Consider the following 18,450-nt stretch of genomic DNA (forward strand, 5'->3'; position numbering starts at 1 on the left):
TATTATACTGATGCAGATACCACTGATTCTATAACCAGCCCTCTTCTGGCTATACCCATGTGCCAGTGTCACTACTGTGTCATTATATAGTGCTTGGTGTTATTATACTGATGCAGATACCACTAATCCTATAACCAGCCCTCCTATGGCTATACCCATGAGTCAGTGTCACTACTGTGTCATTATATAGTGCTGGGTGTTATTATACTGATGCAGATACCACTAATCCTATAACCAGCCCTCCTCTGGCTATACCCATGTGCCAGTGTCACTACTGTGTCATTATATAGTGCTTGGTGTTATTATACTGATGCAGATACCACTGACCCTATAACCAGCCCTTGTCTAGCTATACCCATGTGCCAGTGTCACTACTGTATCATTATATAGCGCTGGGTGTTATTATACTGATGCAGATAGCTCTGACCCTATAACCAGCCCTTGTCTGGCTATACCCATGTGCCAGTGTCACTACTGTGTCTTTGTATAGTGCTGGGTGTTATTATACTGATGCAGATACCACTGATTCTATAACCAGCCCTCTTCTGGCTATACCCATGTGCGGTTGGGGCAATGTGGGACATAAAGCACTATGCTCGGGGCAGAACCCTAAAATTGGGAGTTGGGGTGGGTAAAAGGTGATATTTATTGCTCTTGCAAATGTATAATTTTTGTAAAACCTTGCAAAACTGTTGCCATATAGCGCTTCAGACACATGCATGCTCCTGAGCCTACCTAGCCACTTTTCAAGAAAAGGATGTCAAGTGAATGAAGTAAACTAACACACTCTAAAAGAATAATGTTGTGTTTATTGAGGATGGGTATTACTGAGGTGATTGAAAGCAGCTACTGTTTACTGACTATTGGCATATGCAGAGATATGATCTCATTTATCCTTATAGCATCCTACATCACGTACAGCCCACATGATGCGACGTTCACGTCTCCAATAGTAACCGTATGACCGTACAGCGCGCTCCCCTTTACGTCGACACTAAGTTTAGGCGTCTCGCTCCTGATAGCAGCGAGGCTCATGCGGCTGCTATAGAAACCACGTTGCGACGCAAACCGTGCACGTGCACGGTGAGGGGGCGTGGCTGGAAATAACAAGAGAGCGCGATTGTTGCCAACGGTTAATCAGCTCCGGAGCTCCAAGGTAAGAAATCCTGTATGCGGTGTTAAGTTGGGGATGGAGAGTAGTTACCAAGTCACATGAGAAGCGTGCGAGCAAGGTGAGTCCCTGAGGGGAACAAAAAAGTACAATCTATGAGCGCTGTACGACCAAGCGCGCGCACACAGGCCGCCATCTTTCCCATCCAAAGGGGGCTTCTGTGAGGAGCTACAAGGCCGATGAATCCCGCGATGGTGATGTATAAGCCCGCTACTCCCTTCCCCTACCTTCTGCTTGTTCGGATGCTTAGCGCGCACGCCGCTCCTTACACCGTTAGAACGATTCTGCTAGCTATCATTGGCTAAGGTGATGAACATATCCCCGCCCACAACACTCTTTCTTTGTTTTGTGTTTTTTACCCGCCTCCTCCATTTCTAAGTGGTGATTGGCTGCTTTGTGGTCTTGCCGCTTCTGATTGGTCGGTTCATAGGCAACTTTATAGTGATTGGCTCTTTAGATGCAGACGCTATAATACAGCAGACTTGGTTATCGTTCGTCTTTTGTTGCTGCTTTTTAAGGTAAATAAAGATGGCTGCCTGCTTGGGAGATGAGTGAGGGACTACTGCATATTAGAGCACAATTATGAGCAATATATTTTGGGGCTTAGTGTACCATGGTTGTATGTAGTGACTAATACTTATAGCCGGAGACATTGAAGCTTGGGAGCTAAACATATTGCGCATCCAGCCACATCTGCTTTAGGAGCCGTGCAGGCATTTATCTATGGATTATCTCAAAAAGCTCCATGTGTACTAGGTATACACCAGTATGCATGGGCTCTAGCTGTATAGTTATATTTCTAGTGCAAGTTGTTACACTAAACTGATCGACTTAAAAAAAAAACCCTCCTACTGAGCATGTGCAATAATTCACAGATACGTATATGCGTTTGTGATTGGCTGATGGCTCTCACATGATACAGGGGGAGTGGAAAAAGACATAACAAAATCTACTAATTTGAAGTTCAGACTAAGTGCTATTGCATTTGTTGATTATGCTAATCTACTGTATTTACTGGCCCTTTAAAGGGACAGTGTATTGTAAAATGTCCTTCCAAATTATGTTTTACCTTCTGGAGTGTTACATTGTTTTAGAGCTGCAACAACTAATCAACCTAATTGATTAAGAGATTTGCTGACAACTATTTTCATTATCGATGAGTTGGTTTGCAATTAGTTGTTCTGTGCACAGCACCAGCTGCTTTACTTCAATGAGCTCCTGCACATGGTATTGTGCTTTATGGTTATGTCCTTAGCCTAAAGGACGTCTGCAGACATTTTACTTTTCACTTTTTCAGGACACTTAAGTTTATTTTTCATTTTACGACTCCTGTCTTATGTGCAAACCAGAAATAAAATAGGAGTCATAATTTGGATTGTTGATATTAAATCAGGTGATTTGGGTTTATGCTTTGCATGATATAGTGCCAAGCTTGTTAGTTACACCCAACCCTAGATTTGTTATATAAATTGATGTCACTATTAACTGTTTGCACCATTTTTTTGTGGATCGCTTGCTATTGCTGATTATATGTACTCTATATGTATGTTTTTGGAATATGTTCCAAATTCAACCTCTAAGTTTGTATGTATGTGTGTATGTGTATATATATATATATATATATATATTCCCATACCTTTTTTATAGCTGGTTGTTTGCCATTGCATATAGATATTCAAGATATTTTTATTTTAGAATAAAGTCCAGGCTTACTTTAAGAGGCCCCTTGCATTGGTGGAGCAAAGATAAATAGCCCACCTTGGTGAAATTGGCAAAACCCTACTTATGCGTCTCGGACACCTCAACACCACCTGAGCGCCTTATCTCTGCTGCAGGCAAAATAGCTGCAAAAAAGAGAGCCAGCTCCTCAGCCAGGAGCACATGGTCATGTTGACATTTTTGCATTTCAATGCAAAGTTTCTGAAAAGTGAATAACAGGATGTTATAAACAGTGGCAGTTTATCTCTTACTAGTTCTACCTCTTTCAAACAGTTTATGGTTTTGCTTAATTATAAAAATTTGTTCTGCTGCTTAATCATTGGACCAACAGTTATGTTAAAGGGACAGTATACACTCATTTTCATATAACTGCATGCAATAGACACTACTATAAAGAATAAGATGCACAGATACTGAAATAAAAATCCAGTATAAAACTGTTTAAAAACTTACTTAGAAGCTGTCACTTTGGCTCTGTTGAAAGGGTAGCTGGAAAGCCCACTGCAAGGGGCAAATAAGACACTCCCCCCCTCCCCCTTCTTTTGCATATGAAAAGACCCTTTACACAAACAGGAGCAAGCTGGAGTAGGTAGTCGAGCGTATTCACATAAAGCTTTGGGGCTTGGTTAGGAGTCTGAAAATCAGAGCAATGTTATTTAAAAATAAGCAAAACTATACATTAATTAAAAAAAAAAACTTTATGGGCTATATAAATAGATTATCTACAAAACATTTATGCAAAGAAAAAATGAGTGTATAATGTCCCTTTAATGTAAAGTTGCAGTCTGAAGTTTATATTTATAACACTCAGTATGTGGATTTTTATTTTAAATATAGGAAAAATGATATTTTTTTATTTTTTATCCGATTAGTTGAGAAAATAGAAAAAATAATCGGCCGATTAACCGATTATGAAAATAATCGTTAGTTGCAGCCCTACGATTGTTTTCAAATGGCTACTTTCCCCTTATTTTGGCATTTGCAGTAGTTGCTTTTACCTGTTAGGCCATGCTGCACTCCTGTTTAGTTTTCCATCTACTACTTATATTGAAACTTAAGATTCTGCAGTATTTGCAATAGAAAAGCTATGTAAACTGGAAACGACATAATCACTCTGCAAATGAGAGCGTAATTGAACATTAAAGGGATAGGAAAGCTAAAATCTATCTTGCATGTAATTTTAAGACTCTTTTTAAATTCACTTCTATTTTCAAATGTAGTTCGTTCTCTTTGGTATCCCTTGTTGAAACTGAATATGCACGTATCCTATATAAGTGGAAGCTAGTTGCTGATTGGTGCCTGCACATATTTTTCACTTGTGATTGGCTAACTAGATGTGTTCAAATCTATTGGTACCTGATTCTTAGAGTAAGAAAACACATGTAAGAACTACAGATGTCTTTTTTTGAGTAAAAGACGGTTAGTGGGTGACTACATTTTGAGGAATGTATGTTTAGGTGAAAGCAAATGAGGTTAGGTGTCTAAATTGTTAAGGCAGCAAGAAAGTGAGTTAGATGCGATTGCTCATTTAGGAACAAATGATCTGGCTAGTATTGATGTTGCTGCTGTTCAGAAAGAGTTTTGTGACCTAGGCAATCATTTAGAGCATGCAGCATCAACGCTACAATTTTTTGCTATTTTACCTGTTTATGGCCAGGAAACTGCAAAGATGGAGGGGATAACATTTAATTCTTGGTTAAAGTGATGGTAAATCCAAATTATAGTTCTGTTTGGCAAGATACTACGTTATTTGAGAGATGGCTGCATTTGGATGCTAAATGAACATTGGAGACGAGTTCAAATGCTTTATTAGAAGTCATTTACATTAGTAAAGGGGGCTACATTACTATATCCACCTGCCCCGCTCAGCATGCCAAAACTGTTAGTCCAAGTTACAGTTCTAGAAATTCTAGTAAAACGGTTCTTCCCGTCATGAGCACAGATGCTCGCATCCTAGGAACTTATCTGAACTCACTTCAATAATGACCAGGGACAACTTGAATTTAGTAGCTAACAGAATCATGGTACAATTCTCATGACTGTGACATCAGTAGGAAAGAAAGGTGCAGGAGTTGCTCTGTATGTAAAAGAAAATATAAAGGTTACTGAAGTTGTAGGAACTAATTACGAAGTGGAAAGTATTTGGGTGACTGTGGAAACTGGGGATAAAAATGTTTAGAATAGTGGTTGTGTATAGGCCTCCAGTGCAGGATGAAAAACTGGACTAAGAAATGTGATTTTTCATACATGGAAGAATATATTAAAAAAAAAAAAAAACTATTTAAAAAAGGCATACTTTATTATGGGGATTCAAACAGTTTTTGAAGGGTGCCATTTTTAGATGCAACCATGCTCACTGTATATGTCTGTAAAAGAAAGAGGAAACAAATATGGGTTTTCAAAGGAGTATCACATGCTGTAAAGGCAAAAAATAAAGCTTATAAAAATTACACACACATTTGATGATGCTATGCAAATATGGAGACTCCAACAACAAAAAAATACTTTGGGGTTGAATTATCAAAGGTTTTGCCTGCCTTCTCCTTCCTTCGACTGCATGTTCTCACAAGAGAACATGCAGTCCACCTCTTAGGTGATTGGCTCTGCGCGGGTAGGGGGCGGCATTGCACGCAATAGCTATTTTTAGAGGAATTCAATCCGCCATAGGCTAGCTGCGGTCTGCATAATTAGACTATTTTATGAATGAATCTGAATTGAAAACCAGCAAGCCAATAAAATAAATTCACTTTTATTGAAAGCAACACACTAAAATTGGACAAAAATATCTTAAAGGGACAGTCTAGGCCAAATTTTCATGATTCAGATAGAGCATGTAATTTTAAACTATTTTCCAATTTACTTTTGTCACCAATTTTGCTTTGTTCTCTTGGTATTAGTTGAAAGCTTAACCTAGGAGGTTCATATGCTAATTTTGTAGACCTTTAAGCCCACCTCTTTCAGATTGCATTTTAAAAGTTTTTCACCACTAGACGGTGTTAGTTCACGTATTTCATATAGATAACACTGTGCTCGTGCACGAGAAGTTATCTGGGAGCAAGCACTGATTGGCTAGACTGCAAGTCTGTCAAAAGAACTGAAAAAGGGGCAGTTTGCAGAGGCTTAGATACAAGATAATCACAGAGGTTAAAAGTATATTATTATAACTGTTGGTTATGCAAAACTGGTGAATGAGTAATAAAGGGATTATCTATCTTTTAAAACATTAAAAATTCTGGTGTAGACTGTCCCTTTAAAACAATAATATGCTACACAATCATTTTACCAAGAAAAAAAAACGATAATGCCATTTTCAGCCAAAATGTTTATGCAAACAAATTTCGGTGCATGCCTGATTAAAACAACATTAAATATCAATACTGTATTCTGTATTTAGTTCTGTGTAACAATCAGATTTAAAGGGACAGTCTACACCCGTATTAACAGTCACTTATACTTTCTATTTAGTGCTGATAGTTGTAACTCACCCGCTCTACCCATCATATTTTGAATCACACACAGACATCTCCGAAAATCAAAGTTTATTTGCACTCGTTATAAATGGCCGCCAAACTCTGCCCCTTCTCTATCAAATTCATACTCATGCACGGTCAGTCACCTACGTCACATGTGTGTAAATACGCATGCTCCAATATACACAAGTGACGTGAATGCAGTCCGTCTGTGCTGCTCGTTTCAAATTCCCCACATTGGGCGCGATCCGATATGCAGCGTTTGCGGCGCAAGCAGCGAGGGAACGCCCGCAGTTTCAGCTCGCAACTCGAGCTATCCTATATACGGCGCCGTCAGATGCTAAACTGCCATAAGTCTGATAAACCAGCGATGTCCAGAAATCTGCGTACGTACAAATTTCTGGAGTCGCCAGTGACTTACGGCACTTTAGAAACTGCCAGCACCTACAAAACCTGACTAAAGTATGAAATCACCCGCACTGTCTAACACCCCTCCCAAACATAGCCCGACACGTCTAACCCTCTATCCGCTATCCCCCCCTCACTATCCTAACAATAAATGTATTAACCCCTAAACCGCCGCTCCCGGACCCCGTCGCCAACTATATTAAATCTATAACCCCCTAATGTGAGCCCATACACCGCTGCCATCTATTTTAAAATTATTAACCCCTAATTTAATCCCCCTACACCGCCACCTATATTAAATTATTTAACCCCTAATCTAATCCCCCTACCCCGCCGCCAGCTATATTAAATTATTTAACCCCTAAAATACTAAACTATCTCTACCACTAAACCTAAGTCTAACCCTACAAATAGCCCTGAAAAGGGCTTTTTGCGTGGCATTACCCCAAAGTAAACTGCTCTATTGCCAGCCCTTAAAAGGGCTTTTTGCGGGTCATGCCCCCAAGAAAACTGCTCTTTTACCAGCCCTTAAAAGGACTTTTGGCGGGGCTTTGTCACAAAGTAAACTGCTCTTTTGCATCTAATCTAAATCCCCCTACACTGCGGCCACCTATATTAAACACATTAACCCCTAATCTAAATCCCCCTACACCACCGCCAGCTATATTAAACACATTAACCCCTAATCTAATCCCCCTACACCGCCGCCAACTATATTAACCCTAATTATATTAGGGTTATAATATTATATAGTAACTATATTAACCCTAATTATATTAGGGTTAATATAGTATATATATATATATATATATATATATATATATATATATATATATATATATATATATATATATATATATATATATATATATAAACCCTATCTAACTCTAACACCCCTATCTAAACTCTTATTAAAATAAATTTAATATTAAGATATTCCTATTTAAATCTAAATACTTACCTATAAAATAAACCCTAAGATAGCTACAATGTAATTAATAATTACATTGTAGCTATTTTAGGGTTTATATTTATTTTACTGGTAACTTGGTATTTATTTTAACTAGGTACAATAGCTATTGAATAGTTAATAACTACCAATTTACCTGTAAAATAAATCCTAACCTAAGTTACAAATACACCTACACTATCAATATATTAAATAAAATACAAATATCTAAACTTAAATTAAATAAAATAAACTATATTACAAAAACAACACTAAATTACAAAAAAAAAAAAAATTTACAAGATTTTTAAGCTAATTACACCTATTTTAAGCCCCCTAATAAAATAATAAAGCCTCCAAAATAAAAAAAATTCCCTTCCCTATTCTAAATTTAAAACGTTAGCTCTTTTACCTTACCAGCCATTAAAAGGGCCTTTTGCGGGGTATGCCCCAAAGAAAACTGCTCTTTTGTCTGAAAAAAAATACACAATACCACCCCCCAACATTACAACCCACCACCCACATACCCCTAATCTAACCCAAACCCCCCCCTTAAATAAACCTAACACTACCCCCTGAAGATCTCCCTACCTTGTATTCACCCAGCCGGGCAGAACTCTTCATCCGATCCGGGCGATGTCTTCAATCAAGCTGCAGAGAGTCTTCTTCCATCCGGCGATGTCTTCAAGCAAGCGGCAGAGAGTCCTCTTCCAGCAAAGCGGAATCTTCTTTCTTCGCTCCTCCGCCGCGGAGCATCCATCCGGCACGACTACTTCCCGACGAATGAGGTTCCTTTAAATGATGTCATCCAAGATGGCGTCTGTCGAATTCCGATTGGCTGATGGGATTCTATCAGCCAATCGGAATTAAGGTAGAAAAATCTGGCTGATTGAATCAGCCAATCAGACATGGTACAGGGGGAGTGGAAAAAGACCAAATTTTAATTGTACTACTCATTTGAAGTTCAAACTAAGTGCTATTGCATTGTCTTGTTATCTTGTATTTGTTAATTATGCAAATCTACTATGTTGACTGGTCCTTTAAGTTCAGACTAAGCGCTATTACATTGTCTTGTTATCATGCATCTGTTTATGCAAATCTACTGTATTTAATGGTCCTTTATTTGATCTGATTAATCAGTCACTATTGACAGGAGTTATTCCAGATGATTGCAGAATAGCGAATGTAGTACCTTTGCATAAAAAGGGCAGTATGGAAGAAGCTGGTAACTACAGGCCAGTTTAACTTCAGTAGTAGGGAAATTAATGGAAAGTCTCTTAAAAGAAATAATTCTGACTTGCATAAAAGCAAACAATTTAGAGAACCAAAATCAGTATGCTTTTTACTTCAGGGAGATTATGTCAGACTTGTTTGATTATGTAACAAAAGTATTAGATGTAGTATTGCAGTGAGTAAGGCTAACAGAATGCTTGGATGTATTGGTAGATCTATTTGCAGCAGAAATAGTAAGGTTCTTATGCCAATTTACAGATCACTAGTTAGGCTTCATCTTGAGTGTTGTGTGCAGTTCTGGAGGCCATATATTCAGAAGGATAGAAACAAACTTGAATCTGTGCAAAGGAGGGCTACCAAAATGGTACATGGTCTAAAAAATAAAACGTACCAGCAGAGGCTCAGTGATCTAAATATGTATAGCTTAGAGGAGAGAAGAGGAGTTTATATGATAGCAACTTTCAAGTATATTAAAGGGCTTAGTAAAGCTGAGTGTATTTTACATAAAAATAATTCAAGAACAAGGGGTCATGATCTCAAGTTGAAGTGTAGTATATTCAGGAGTAATTTGAGTAAGCTTCTTTACAGAAAGGGTGATTGATTCATGGAATAAACTTCCACAAGTGGTGAGGACAAACACTGTGGAGGACAATTTTACAGTATACTGTAGTGTCCTTTTTTAAATCCAATTAGGGACAGATTTTTTGCAAAGTTAGCCTTAAAAAGTCAGCCTTGCATTTTAAGTTCAGTGTTATAAAATTTCAGAGCTGGGTTACATGAAATGAGTCAAAAGAAGTAGTAAAAAATATTGCAAAGTAGTTTCCTGATGCATTTTAAAATGAATATATGTACCCCCACCTCAAGGGTGTTTATTGTCCCTTTTAAGAAGAAACCAATTTTACGGTGAGAGATTTTTAAATAGGCACTAGACTCAAGTAAATCAGTCAGTAGTATCTAAACATGAATGTGTTAGTTTTTTTTTTTTTTTTTTTTTACTTAGAACCAAGCAAAGTTAAAAGCTATTTAAATGAGTTGCCGTTAAGAACAATATTTTTTACTTAGTAGCCAGGTGGGTCAAGTGTAATATTTTCTAATATCGTTTTCTGTTATCTAAAGCACAAATGAATTGCTTAGTTTATCAAAAATGTATTTAATGATTTGTTCAATACAAAATTAACATTAATGGCTTATTTTGGTATAATATTGGCTATAAAAAAATAATAATTAGCGGATGTTCAGTAAAATCACCTGGGTGGGGAAACCGCTAAAGAGGTCCTGGGGGAGAAAACTACTTAGGGCAATGAAAAACGAACTTACCTTTAGCACTGTCTACGATCAAAGGCCTATTTTAAATGCTTATATAAGCACAGTATGTCTCAGTAATTTACACCTCTTAATGCAAAAGATCTGCATTCACAAATGTTTTATGTTTAAGGGATATTCAACAGTATGAGGCTTCTGTGTCATCCAAAAATATACTAAATACCCCCATCCAGTCAACCATAGGGATGAGAAAAATGACTAACTTAAATTCATTTCTTTGTTCCCCTTTTTAAAGGACTTGAGATTTCACCATGCCGATTCGCCGTGCCGTTAACTCTTCCAACCAGGAAAATGCTCAAAAAAATCGCCCTGCGGAAGGGGACAAGAAAGCAGGTGATACCTCAGGGGGATTAGCAGATGTTATAGTTAATTCTTCTGCATGACACTGCTTTAGAAGGGCTGGTGTGTGGATCACATACACTGTATTGTTTTCGTTATTTGTTTTCCATGATCTAGTGAAGCAATGCCAAGCCCGGTTACCAACTCTCCTGTGGTATAACCAGCTTGTTAGCTGTAAGCATTGCATCAATAGTCCGCCTCATAATTAGGTAGTTTTTCCTTCTTAATACGAGGAGAGTCCACAGCTGCATTCATTACTTGTGGGAAATACTGAACCTTGCCACCAGGAGGAGGCAAAGACACCCCAGCCAAAGGCTTAAATACCTCCCCCAGTCATTCTTTGCCTTTCGTCACAGGAGGTTGGCAGAGAAGTGTCAGAAGATTCGGAGTAGTTCCTTATGAAGGGTATCTGCCCTTGGAGATAGGACTGGAGTTTTAAGTAGTCTTGTCAGCCTCTCAGTGAGAGCATTGATGAAAGTTAGTCTGGAGATGCAGGGAGAGTGTTTCTGCGAAACTATCCAGACTCATATTAACAGCTCCTAAGCAACCAGCGTTGACTAGTTTCGATGCCTGCTTTTCTTCACTCAAGTCCATGTCAGAAGCAACACTACAGTCTGTCAAACTTGAAGGACCGTGTTTTCCTGTTCCACGGCATAGATTCCGGTAAGATTGTTTCATTTTTTTTATACATGTTAACGATAGACAGGGTCACAGTGGGACTCTTATCTTCATGGAATCGAGGGTTAATATTCCCTTAAGGGGATTATTGAACAGTGGGGTTTTTATTCATATTTGTTATGTGATTTCGGCTGCTTTATGTGTAGAGACCTTTGGGCTCAGGCTGATACGGAACATACAGGTTATATTTTTATTTTATTATTCACATTGAGAGCTGCACAGTTTTATTAAGCTGACATGCTTTTCCTTAGCAGGGGCGGTCCTGCATGACGCACCGTGTGACCGGGAGTGGCCACATTTTTTTTAATTTCCTATTCCTGACCGAGTGTCTACAACGAGGAGTGAGTTTCTCTGTCTGGGTCAGGTGGTGAGTGCCAGGTGTGTGTGGGTTTTTTTTTTTTTTTTTTTTGTTTTCTCCCTATAATTTTAAATTAGACACGTTTATGGAGGATTCTGATAATTTACAGGGGGATCCCTCCTAATACAGAATTTGATACCTGTGTATATTGTGAGGAGGCCCGGTAGTCCAGCCCTCAATTATGTTCCGTATGCCACAACTGAGCCATCCGCCTCTGAGGATTCCTCGTCCCGTGAGGTGTGTTCCCTTGGACCTTCTGTTCCTATACATGCAGTTTCCCTGGGTACCACTCCTCCTTCGCCTGAAGGGGGCTTTTTTTCCACCAGGTGTTGCTGCGCAGTTCCGCATGGCCATCTCTATGGCCTTATCTAATCATTATCGCCATTTGATTCGCTGAGGGGAGGAGGGAGATCCTATTTCTTCTTGTGTGTTTATATATATATATATATATATCTATCTCATAAAGCAAATGCGCACTCAGGACTTTTAGTTAAAAAAATCACTAATTTATTGGAACGTTTTCAGGGAGATCAGCATGCTGATGGAAGGGCAAGTTCTCCCTGAAAACATTCCAATAAATTTGATCTTTCTTTACTAAAAGTCCTGAATGCATTTGCTCTGTGGGATATTTACTATATTTATGAACCCAGGTGGATGACCATTGGAGAGAGAGATCCCCTCAGTTTTCAAGCTGTATATGGGGGGTTTGTGTCATTTGACACAGGTCCTGTTTCCACATTCCTTCTTGGCTATTACTTTTGTGCGCTTGCCTATTTTCTTTTCTGTTTCAGGATAGTTTTTTGTTTAGAGCTCTTGGTGGTTGTAGAAACTCTTTTTTGGAAAACGTTTCGTCATATGGGATACTACATTCTGACGACTTTGTCGTGATTTCTGGAGACTTCCTGTGGAAGCATTTTGATTTCAGTTCAAGGTGTTGGTTCCCTCAATGTTTGAGACAGATTTAAGCCATGGAGCTTATACTTCTTGATTTGGATTAGTCTCAGTCTTCTAGCATAAGCCGGACCTTCAGAATTTTCTGCTAGTCCGTGAGTTGTTCTGACAGATATGTCAGTTAAGTCTACTCTGTCCTTCTATTCAAAGCAGCCCATGTAGCCTAGTGGCTAGCTTTGTGACTTTGCAACTCAAAGGTTGTTGGTTCGAATCCAGCTGCTGCCGCTGGATGTCCATTAAGAGGTGTTATTTCTAGTTTTCTGGTCCAGGCGGTGCAGGCCCATCTGTTCTAGATGACGGGAAAGACCTGTTATGGAATAATATCTTGAATGGGCGCTTGATTCTGGATGATATCGGATTCAGGGGTCCTAGAGGCTCCTCTTCCTCCCTTTCTTGGCAATTTTTCTTGTCTTTTGGCAAAGAGAGGGAAGCTTTTCCAACGACCTTTGGAGTCATTGTCCCGATGCCTATTGCAGTGTAAGAATATTTTCATTCCACTGTTTTATGGTGCAAATAAGGGAGGGGTCTCCTGTCCTATTTGGGTTTTATGGTACTTATGCAGAGCTTATGTCCCTTTTTTGGGGGAGAATATAAGGTTTCCTCTTTGTTCAGGGATTTTTGCAGGAGCACTGTCGTGAAGGATATCTTTCCTTTTCATTCCTTTTGAATAATCAGTTCTTACAGACCGTCTTTCAGTAAACATCGACTAATCCTAAATTATTATAATTTTTTTAATTTTTTTTTGGGGGGGGGGGTCTGGGGTTTAATTTGGCAGTATCCCGATTCCAGATTTATCTGTGGCTCCCTGGTCTTGACGATTATGGTTTACTAAAATCGTCTGATAAAAGAACTTTAAGGTTTTTTTTCTGTCTTCTTCGATCCTCAGAGATGGATCTAGACCAGAGTTATCTGGGTAGACACCAGGGTAGATCTCTGGATGCTCATTGGGCCTTTTTTCAGACAGGAAGATTTTTTTTTTTTTTTTTTCCTTACATCTTGTGAAGTTAGTGTACTTCATTGGGTTATGCCCTCCAGACCCCCTTCTGGCTCTGTGGGGGTGGGTGATGGTTTTTGGTCCTGGGACCCTTCTTGGGTTTCTTCATTTTTACAGGTCTCATCTCAGCCGGGGCCAAGACATCGACATGGCGCTGTTTTGAATCTGTTTCATCAGATTTACTTGGAATTCGGGTTTGGAGAATAGTTTTCCAGTGTTCTGTACAGATCTCCCTGTATTGAGGGACTTTTCTCTCAGCTCTCCCGGGTGTTTTTTTTTTAGTTTTTTTATTTCACTGCAGTCGCTAGCCTGTCAGTTGGGGAGAGCGTGTCCTAGGGGGGTTTGTGGATTAAGGAGATTCCTTCCTGATTATTCTTATGGTTCCTCATGCAAGCATTTTGCTCTGAGGGTTTGATCTTCTGGGTTCGTCCCAGTGTATGGACTCTAGTCAGCCGCCTTTTCTCTCAGTGGCTTAGATTTCTTTCTGAGAAGGAGAGATTCTGCTGCATAGAGGGTAGTATCTTGAGTTTGGTGGTGGGCGGAGGCCCACTTCTGTTCGTTATCAGCTATCCACTCAGTGTGATCTTCAGGGTTGGATGTTTTCTATCATTCCCTGGATCTGGGGATATGGTCTCTATCCAAAGGTTTTCAGATGTTTATCTAAATGGGGATGCTGATTGAGAATTTCAGGGTGTCCATACATATCCCGGGTTACCCAACCTTTTTTTTTTTTTCTTCTTCTCGAGTGATGGCTCCATCCTACTGGAGCAGACATCAGTGAGACTGATTGCTCCGTTTTGCGTACGCTAGATCGTACATCACGGTTTGGGGGCTTCGCCTCCATTGTTGCAGGGATCTGCTGGGTCAAGGCCCCTTTGCAACATTAAATCTTATTCTTATTAGGTGGTCTGCGAGAGGTCTCTTGGCCTTAGCCGAGAGAGGGTTTTTTTTTCTGAGAGGTTACGGTGCTCTCCTTCAGCGCGCAGCTGGTTCCTTGTCATCAATCTTGGTGTGGAGAACACCTTTTTGTCTGGAAGAGTAAGATTCGTGCTGGCACTCTATCTGACCTGCCAGGGTTCCATTCTTCTCCTCCAGGGTGATCTGGAGAAGGGCCTTCCTAGCTAGTTAGGGCTCTGACTGCGTTCAGGTCTGTGAGCCAATCTGATGCTCCTACTTAGAGCTTAGATTTTATTTTTAAGGGGTTGCATCGTGGGTTACTTTTGTTCCTGTGTAGGAGATGGTCTTTGAAATTTTCTTCAATGATCTACTCTGTAGATTGCTCTACGTGCCATAGTCTCTGTTGCATCTTTGCAATCGTAATCCTTATGGGGTTTTCCTCTAGAATAAGACTGTTTCTACGAGACTAGTTAGGATTTTGTTCCTTCGGTTGTGTATTTGCGACTTCAATCGAGAGGAGTTTACTTTTTTTTTTTTATTTATTTTTTTTTTTATTTGTCCTATTCCTTCTCTAGGAGGAAGTGTGTTGTGTTTTTTTTTCTTCTTCCCTGGGAATCATGCCTTTATGTCTTTTTCAGGCTACATAATATTAGACAGTTTTCTCTGTTGAATATTTGTATCTGGGAAGTGCGAGGGTCTGTAGGCATTACTACTTCCTTATTGCTAGTTGAGGAGTGTCTTCCGCTTGACATAGGAGACAGCGGGACACTCGTCTCAGAGGTTTACGGCTGAGTTCAAAAGCAGTGACGTCACCTTGGGCCTCTGGCATGAGATTTCTATGGATCTGATTGTTGGGCGACTGCTTGGTCCTCCTTGCATTCTTTTTCCAAGAAGTTTTTTCTTTTAACTCTGATGAAGCAGCCTTCGGGAGAATGGGTTTTGCAGGCTGTGGTGCCTTCAGATGGGGGCCGCCTCTCTTCGCCCTCCCTGGACCGCGACCCTTAGCTTGGTATTGAGTCTGGACACCATGGGATCTATATCCGGCATCCCCCATCTGTTGCAAATCCCCGCAATATATATGGGCTCAATATAAGGTCACTCAGTGCCCTCTGTAGCTTGGGTATAATTTCCCACAAGTAATGAATGCAGCTGTGGACTCTGCCTGTATTAAGAAGGAAAACCTAAATTATGCTTACCAGATTATTTACTTTCCTTCTTTACAGGGAGAGTCAACAGCTCCCTACCTTGTTCTCCGTTGGGCGGCCCTAACATTTTTGTTCTTTTGGCACCTTTTCCACCCTGATATTTCTCCTACTGTTCCTTGTTCCCTCGGCAGAATGACTGGGGGATGAGGGCAGTGGGGGAGGTATTTAAGCCTTTGGCTGGGGTGTCTTTGCCTCCTCTTGGTGGCCAGGTTCAGTATTTCCCAGAAGTAATGAATGCAGCAGTGGACTCTCCACTGTACAGAAGGAAAGGAAATGATCTGGTAAGCACTGTCGGTGCACTTGGGTTTTCTACCCAATAAGAGCTTGTAGAGATCAGGTATCACTTCATAGCAAAGGGAAGATTTGCACAGGGACATCTATTGGGGTACATTAAATGTACTTTGCAATGCATTAGCGCAAGAGTAATTTACTATGCATAATATTTCTTTTACAAGATATGACAAGTCCACGGATTTCATCCTTATGGAATATCGCCTCCTGGTCAGAGCACCACAGCAGAGCTGTATGTATAGCTCCTCCCCTCCCACTCCTGTCATTCTCTTTGCCTGTGCTAGTGATAGGAAGAGGTAAAGTGAGGCGTTTAGATTCTTCAATCAAGAGTTTAATATTTTTAAATGGTACCAGTGTGTACTATTTTACTCAAGGGTAAAGCAATGGGATCTGTGCAGATTCAAATAAGTTTTCTCTGTGACTCCCAGACTGTGTGCTGCCCTGCTGAATATGGTCTTAGCAGATTTCATCTAAGGCCCAGTTTGTTCCCACAGATTCCTGGAGGAGAAGGACCTCTGGTAGTGTGGGACAAGTCATGCTGTTACTCAGCGTTGAGGTATGTGCAGTCTATTACTTTCTGTGACACCTTGTACCTCAGAAAAGACTGTCGTTTTCCTCTGTAAGCTGGCTTTTCTACCCTATGTCTGTGTCCTACTATACACGGTTCTGGAGGGCTGCTATCATTATTTAGCCTATTTATTGGGAATGCATAATGTACATTTGGGGTTTTTTAGTACAGAAAGAACAATATTTAACTCTTTCACGTTTGGGCAGACGCTGGGGACTTTATTGGAGTATTACACTCCGGATAATTACACTGCTCTAGTATACTCCCGGCAGGGGTTTGTCACAGCAGACCGGGAGTTGTTGGTTTGAATGGGTGACTGGCTTATTTTAATGTTGGACACTTGTGTTAGGTGTAACATTTATCCCGGCGGCTCCATTTTGTGTTTGTTTTTTTTTATCTGTATTGAGCTGCCCGGGAGTTTCGGCTTTGGTACGCCCACGATGGACGGGGCACTCATTTGCGCGCTGGGTGAAGTCGCGCAGTGTCTTCCTGGGAGTCGGACAGTATACTTGACTCCGGTGTTTGTCTGGACCGCGTGGGTGGTAGAACACCAGCAGTTTAGACTCTCTGCTGCTTGAGTTGTCGTTTGTCTCTGGATCATAGGGAGCAGGTATGCGCTGCAGCAGAGCTGTGGCGAGGTGATTTGGTGATTTTATTTTAAAGTGTGCAGTTAATGTTCAAAATTAACTTTTCGGGGATACGTAAAAAACACAAGTCGTGTGTTTTTTTTTTTTTGTTTTTTTTTTCTCCAAAGCCACAATTATAAAAAGTTTTTGTACAGTGTGCTGAGCAAAATATTTATTTTTTAAAGGTTGTTTTTATTTTGCAATGGTTTTGTATGTAAAAAAGTGTATTACATTACTGAATACCATTTTTTGTTTTTACTATGGATGATCTTAATGCCAGTACTTGTTCCATGTGTTTTTAAATGCCAATGTGGAACCCCCAGTTACTTTTTGTCCCTCATGCACTGAGAGGGCATTGCAATGTAAAGAGTAGATTTTCTTTAACAAGGATATATCTTAAGGATGTTTCTCAGACTGATGAGACTCGGGGTATGCCGCAACTTTCTCCCCAAGTGTCACAGCCTTTAACGCCCACTCAAGCGACACCATGTTCTTCGACTGCGTCCACTTCATTCACTCTGCAGGATATGGCTGCAGTTATGTCATCCACTCTTACAGAAGTTTTATCTAAGTTGCCAGTTTTACAAGGCAAACGCAGTAGGAAAGAAGCCCATGTATTCCCTGCGACTTCTGATGCTTTAATCGCTATCTCCGATATACCTTCCCAGGGCTCTAAATTAGGGGGGGGGGGGGTTAGGGAGGCCCTGTCTGAGGGGGAACTGTCTGACTCAGGGGTAATGCACTTCCTGAGTCAGACAGTTCCCCCTCAGACAGGGCCTCCCTAACCCCCCCCCCCCTAATTTAGAGCCCTGGGAAGGTATATCGGAGATAGCGATTAAAGCATCATGTCCTTCAGTTTTAATCTTAAACACCTACACCTTTTGCTGCAAGAGGTTTTGATGACTCTGGACGACTGTGACTCTATTGTGGTCCCACCAGAGAAATTAAGTAAAATGGACAAATACTTAGAGGTCCCTTCTTATTCCGATGTTTTTCCGGTTCCTAAGAGAATTTCGCAAATTGTTACACGGGAATGGGAAAGACCGGGTATCCCGTTCTCCCCTTCTCCTATTTTTAAGAAGATGTACCCTATAGCTGACACCGTTCAGGACTCTTGGCAAACGATCCCTAAGGTGGAGGGAGCTAACCCTGGCTAAGCGTACGACTATCCCTATTGAGGACAGTTGTGCTTTCAAAGACCCTATGGATAAAAAGTTGGAGGGTCTTCTAAAAAAGCTATATGTTCATCAAGGGTTTCTATTACAACAGA

The 18,450-nt window shown here is 40.3% G+C and overlaps 1 protein-coding gene across 2 annotated transcripts in view; it reads left to right on the top strand.

The window, feature by feature from the left end:
* Positions 1-1,013: 1,013 nt before the first annotated feature.
* HP1BP3 (heterochromatin protein 1 binding protein 3) overlaps positions 1,014-18,450 on the top strand; it is a 39,923-nt gene continuing 22,486 nt past the window's right edge. Inside the window, exons 1-2 of one of the 2 annotated variants that reach the window (XM_053690237.1) lie at positions 1,014-1,156; positions 10,509-10,606. In XM_053690237.1, the coding sequence (XP_053546212.1) occupies positions 10,525-10,606 (82 nt within the window). In that variant the 5' untranslated portion in view covers positions 1,014-1,156; positions 10,509-10,524. Of the gene's footprint in view, positions 1,157-1,670; positions 1,690-10,508; positions 10,607-18,450 lie in introns of those variants that run through there. The other variant, XM_053690238.1, reaches the window with a different exon arrangement.

This window comes from Bombina bombina, chromosome 8 (genome assembly GCF_027579735.1).
Source record: "Bombina bombina isolate aBomBom1 chromosome 8, aBomBom1.pri, whole genome shotgun sequence".
Classification (NCBI taxonomy): Eukaryota; Metazoa; Chordata; class Amphibia; order Anura; family Bombinatoridae; genus Bombina; species Bombina bombina.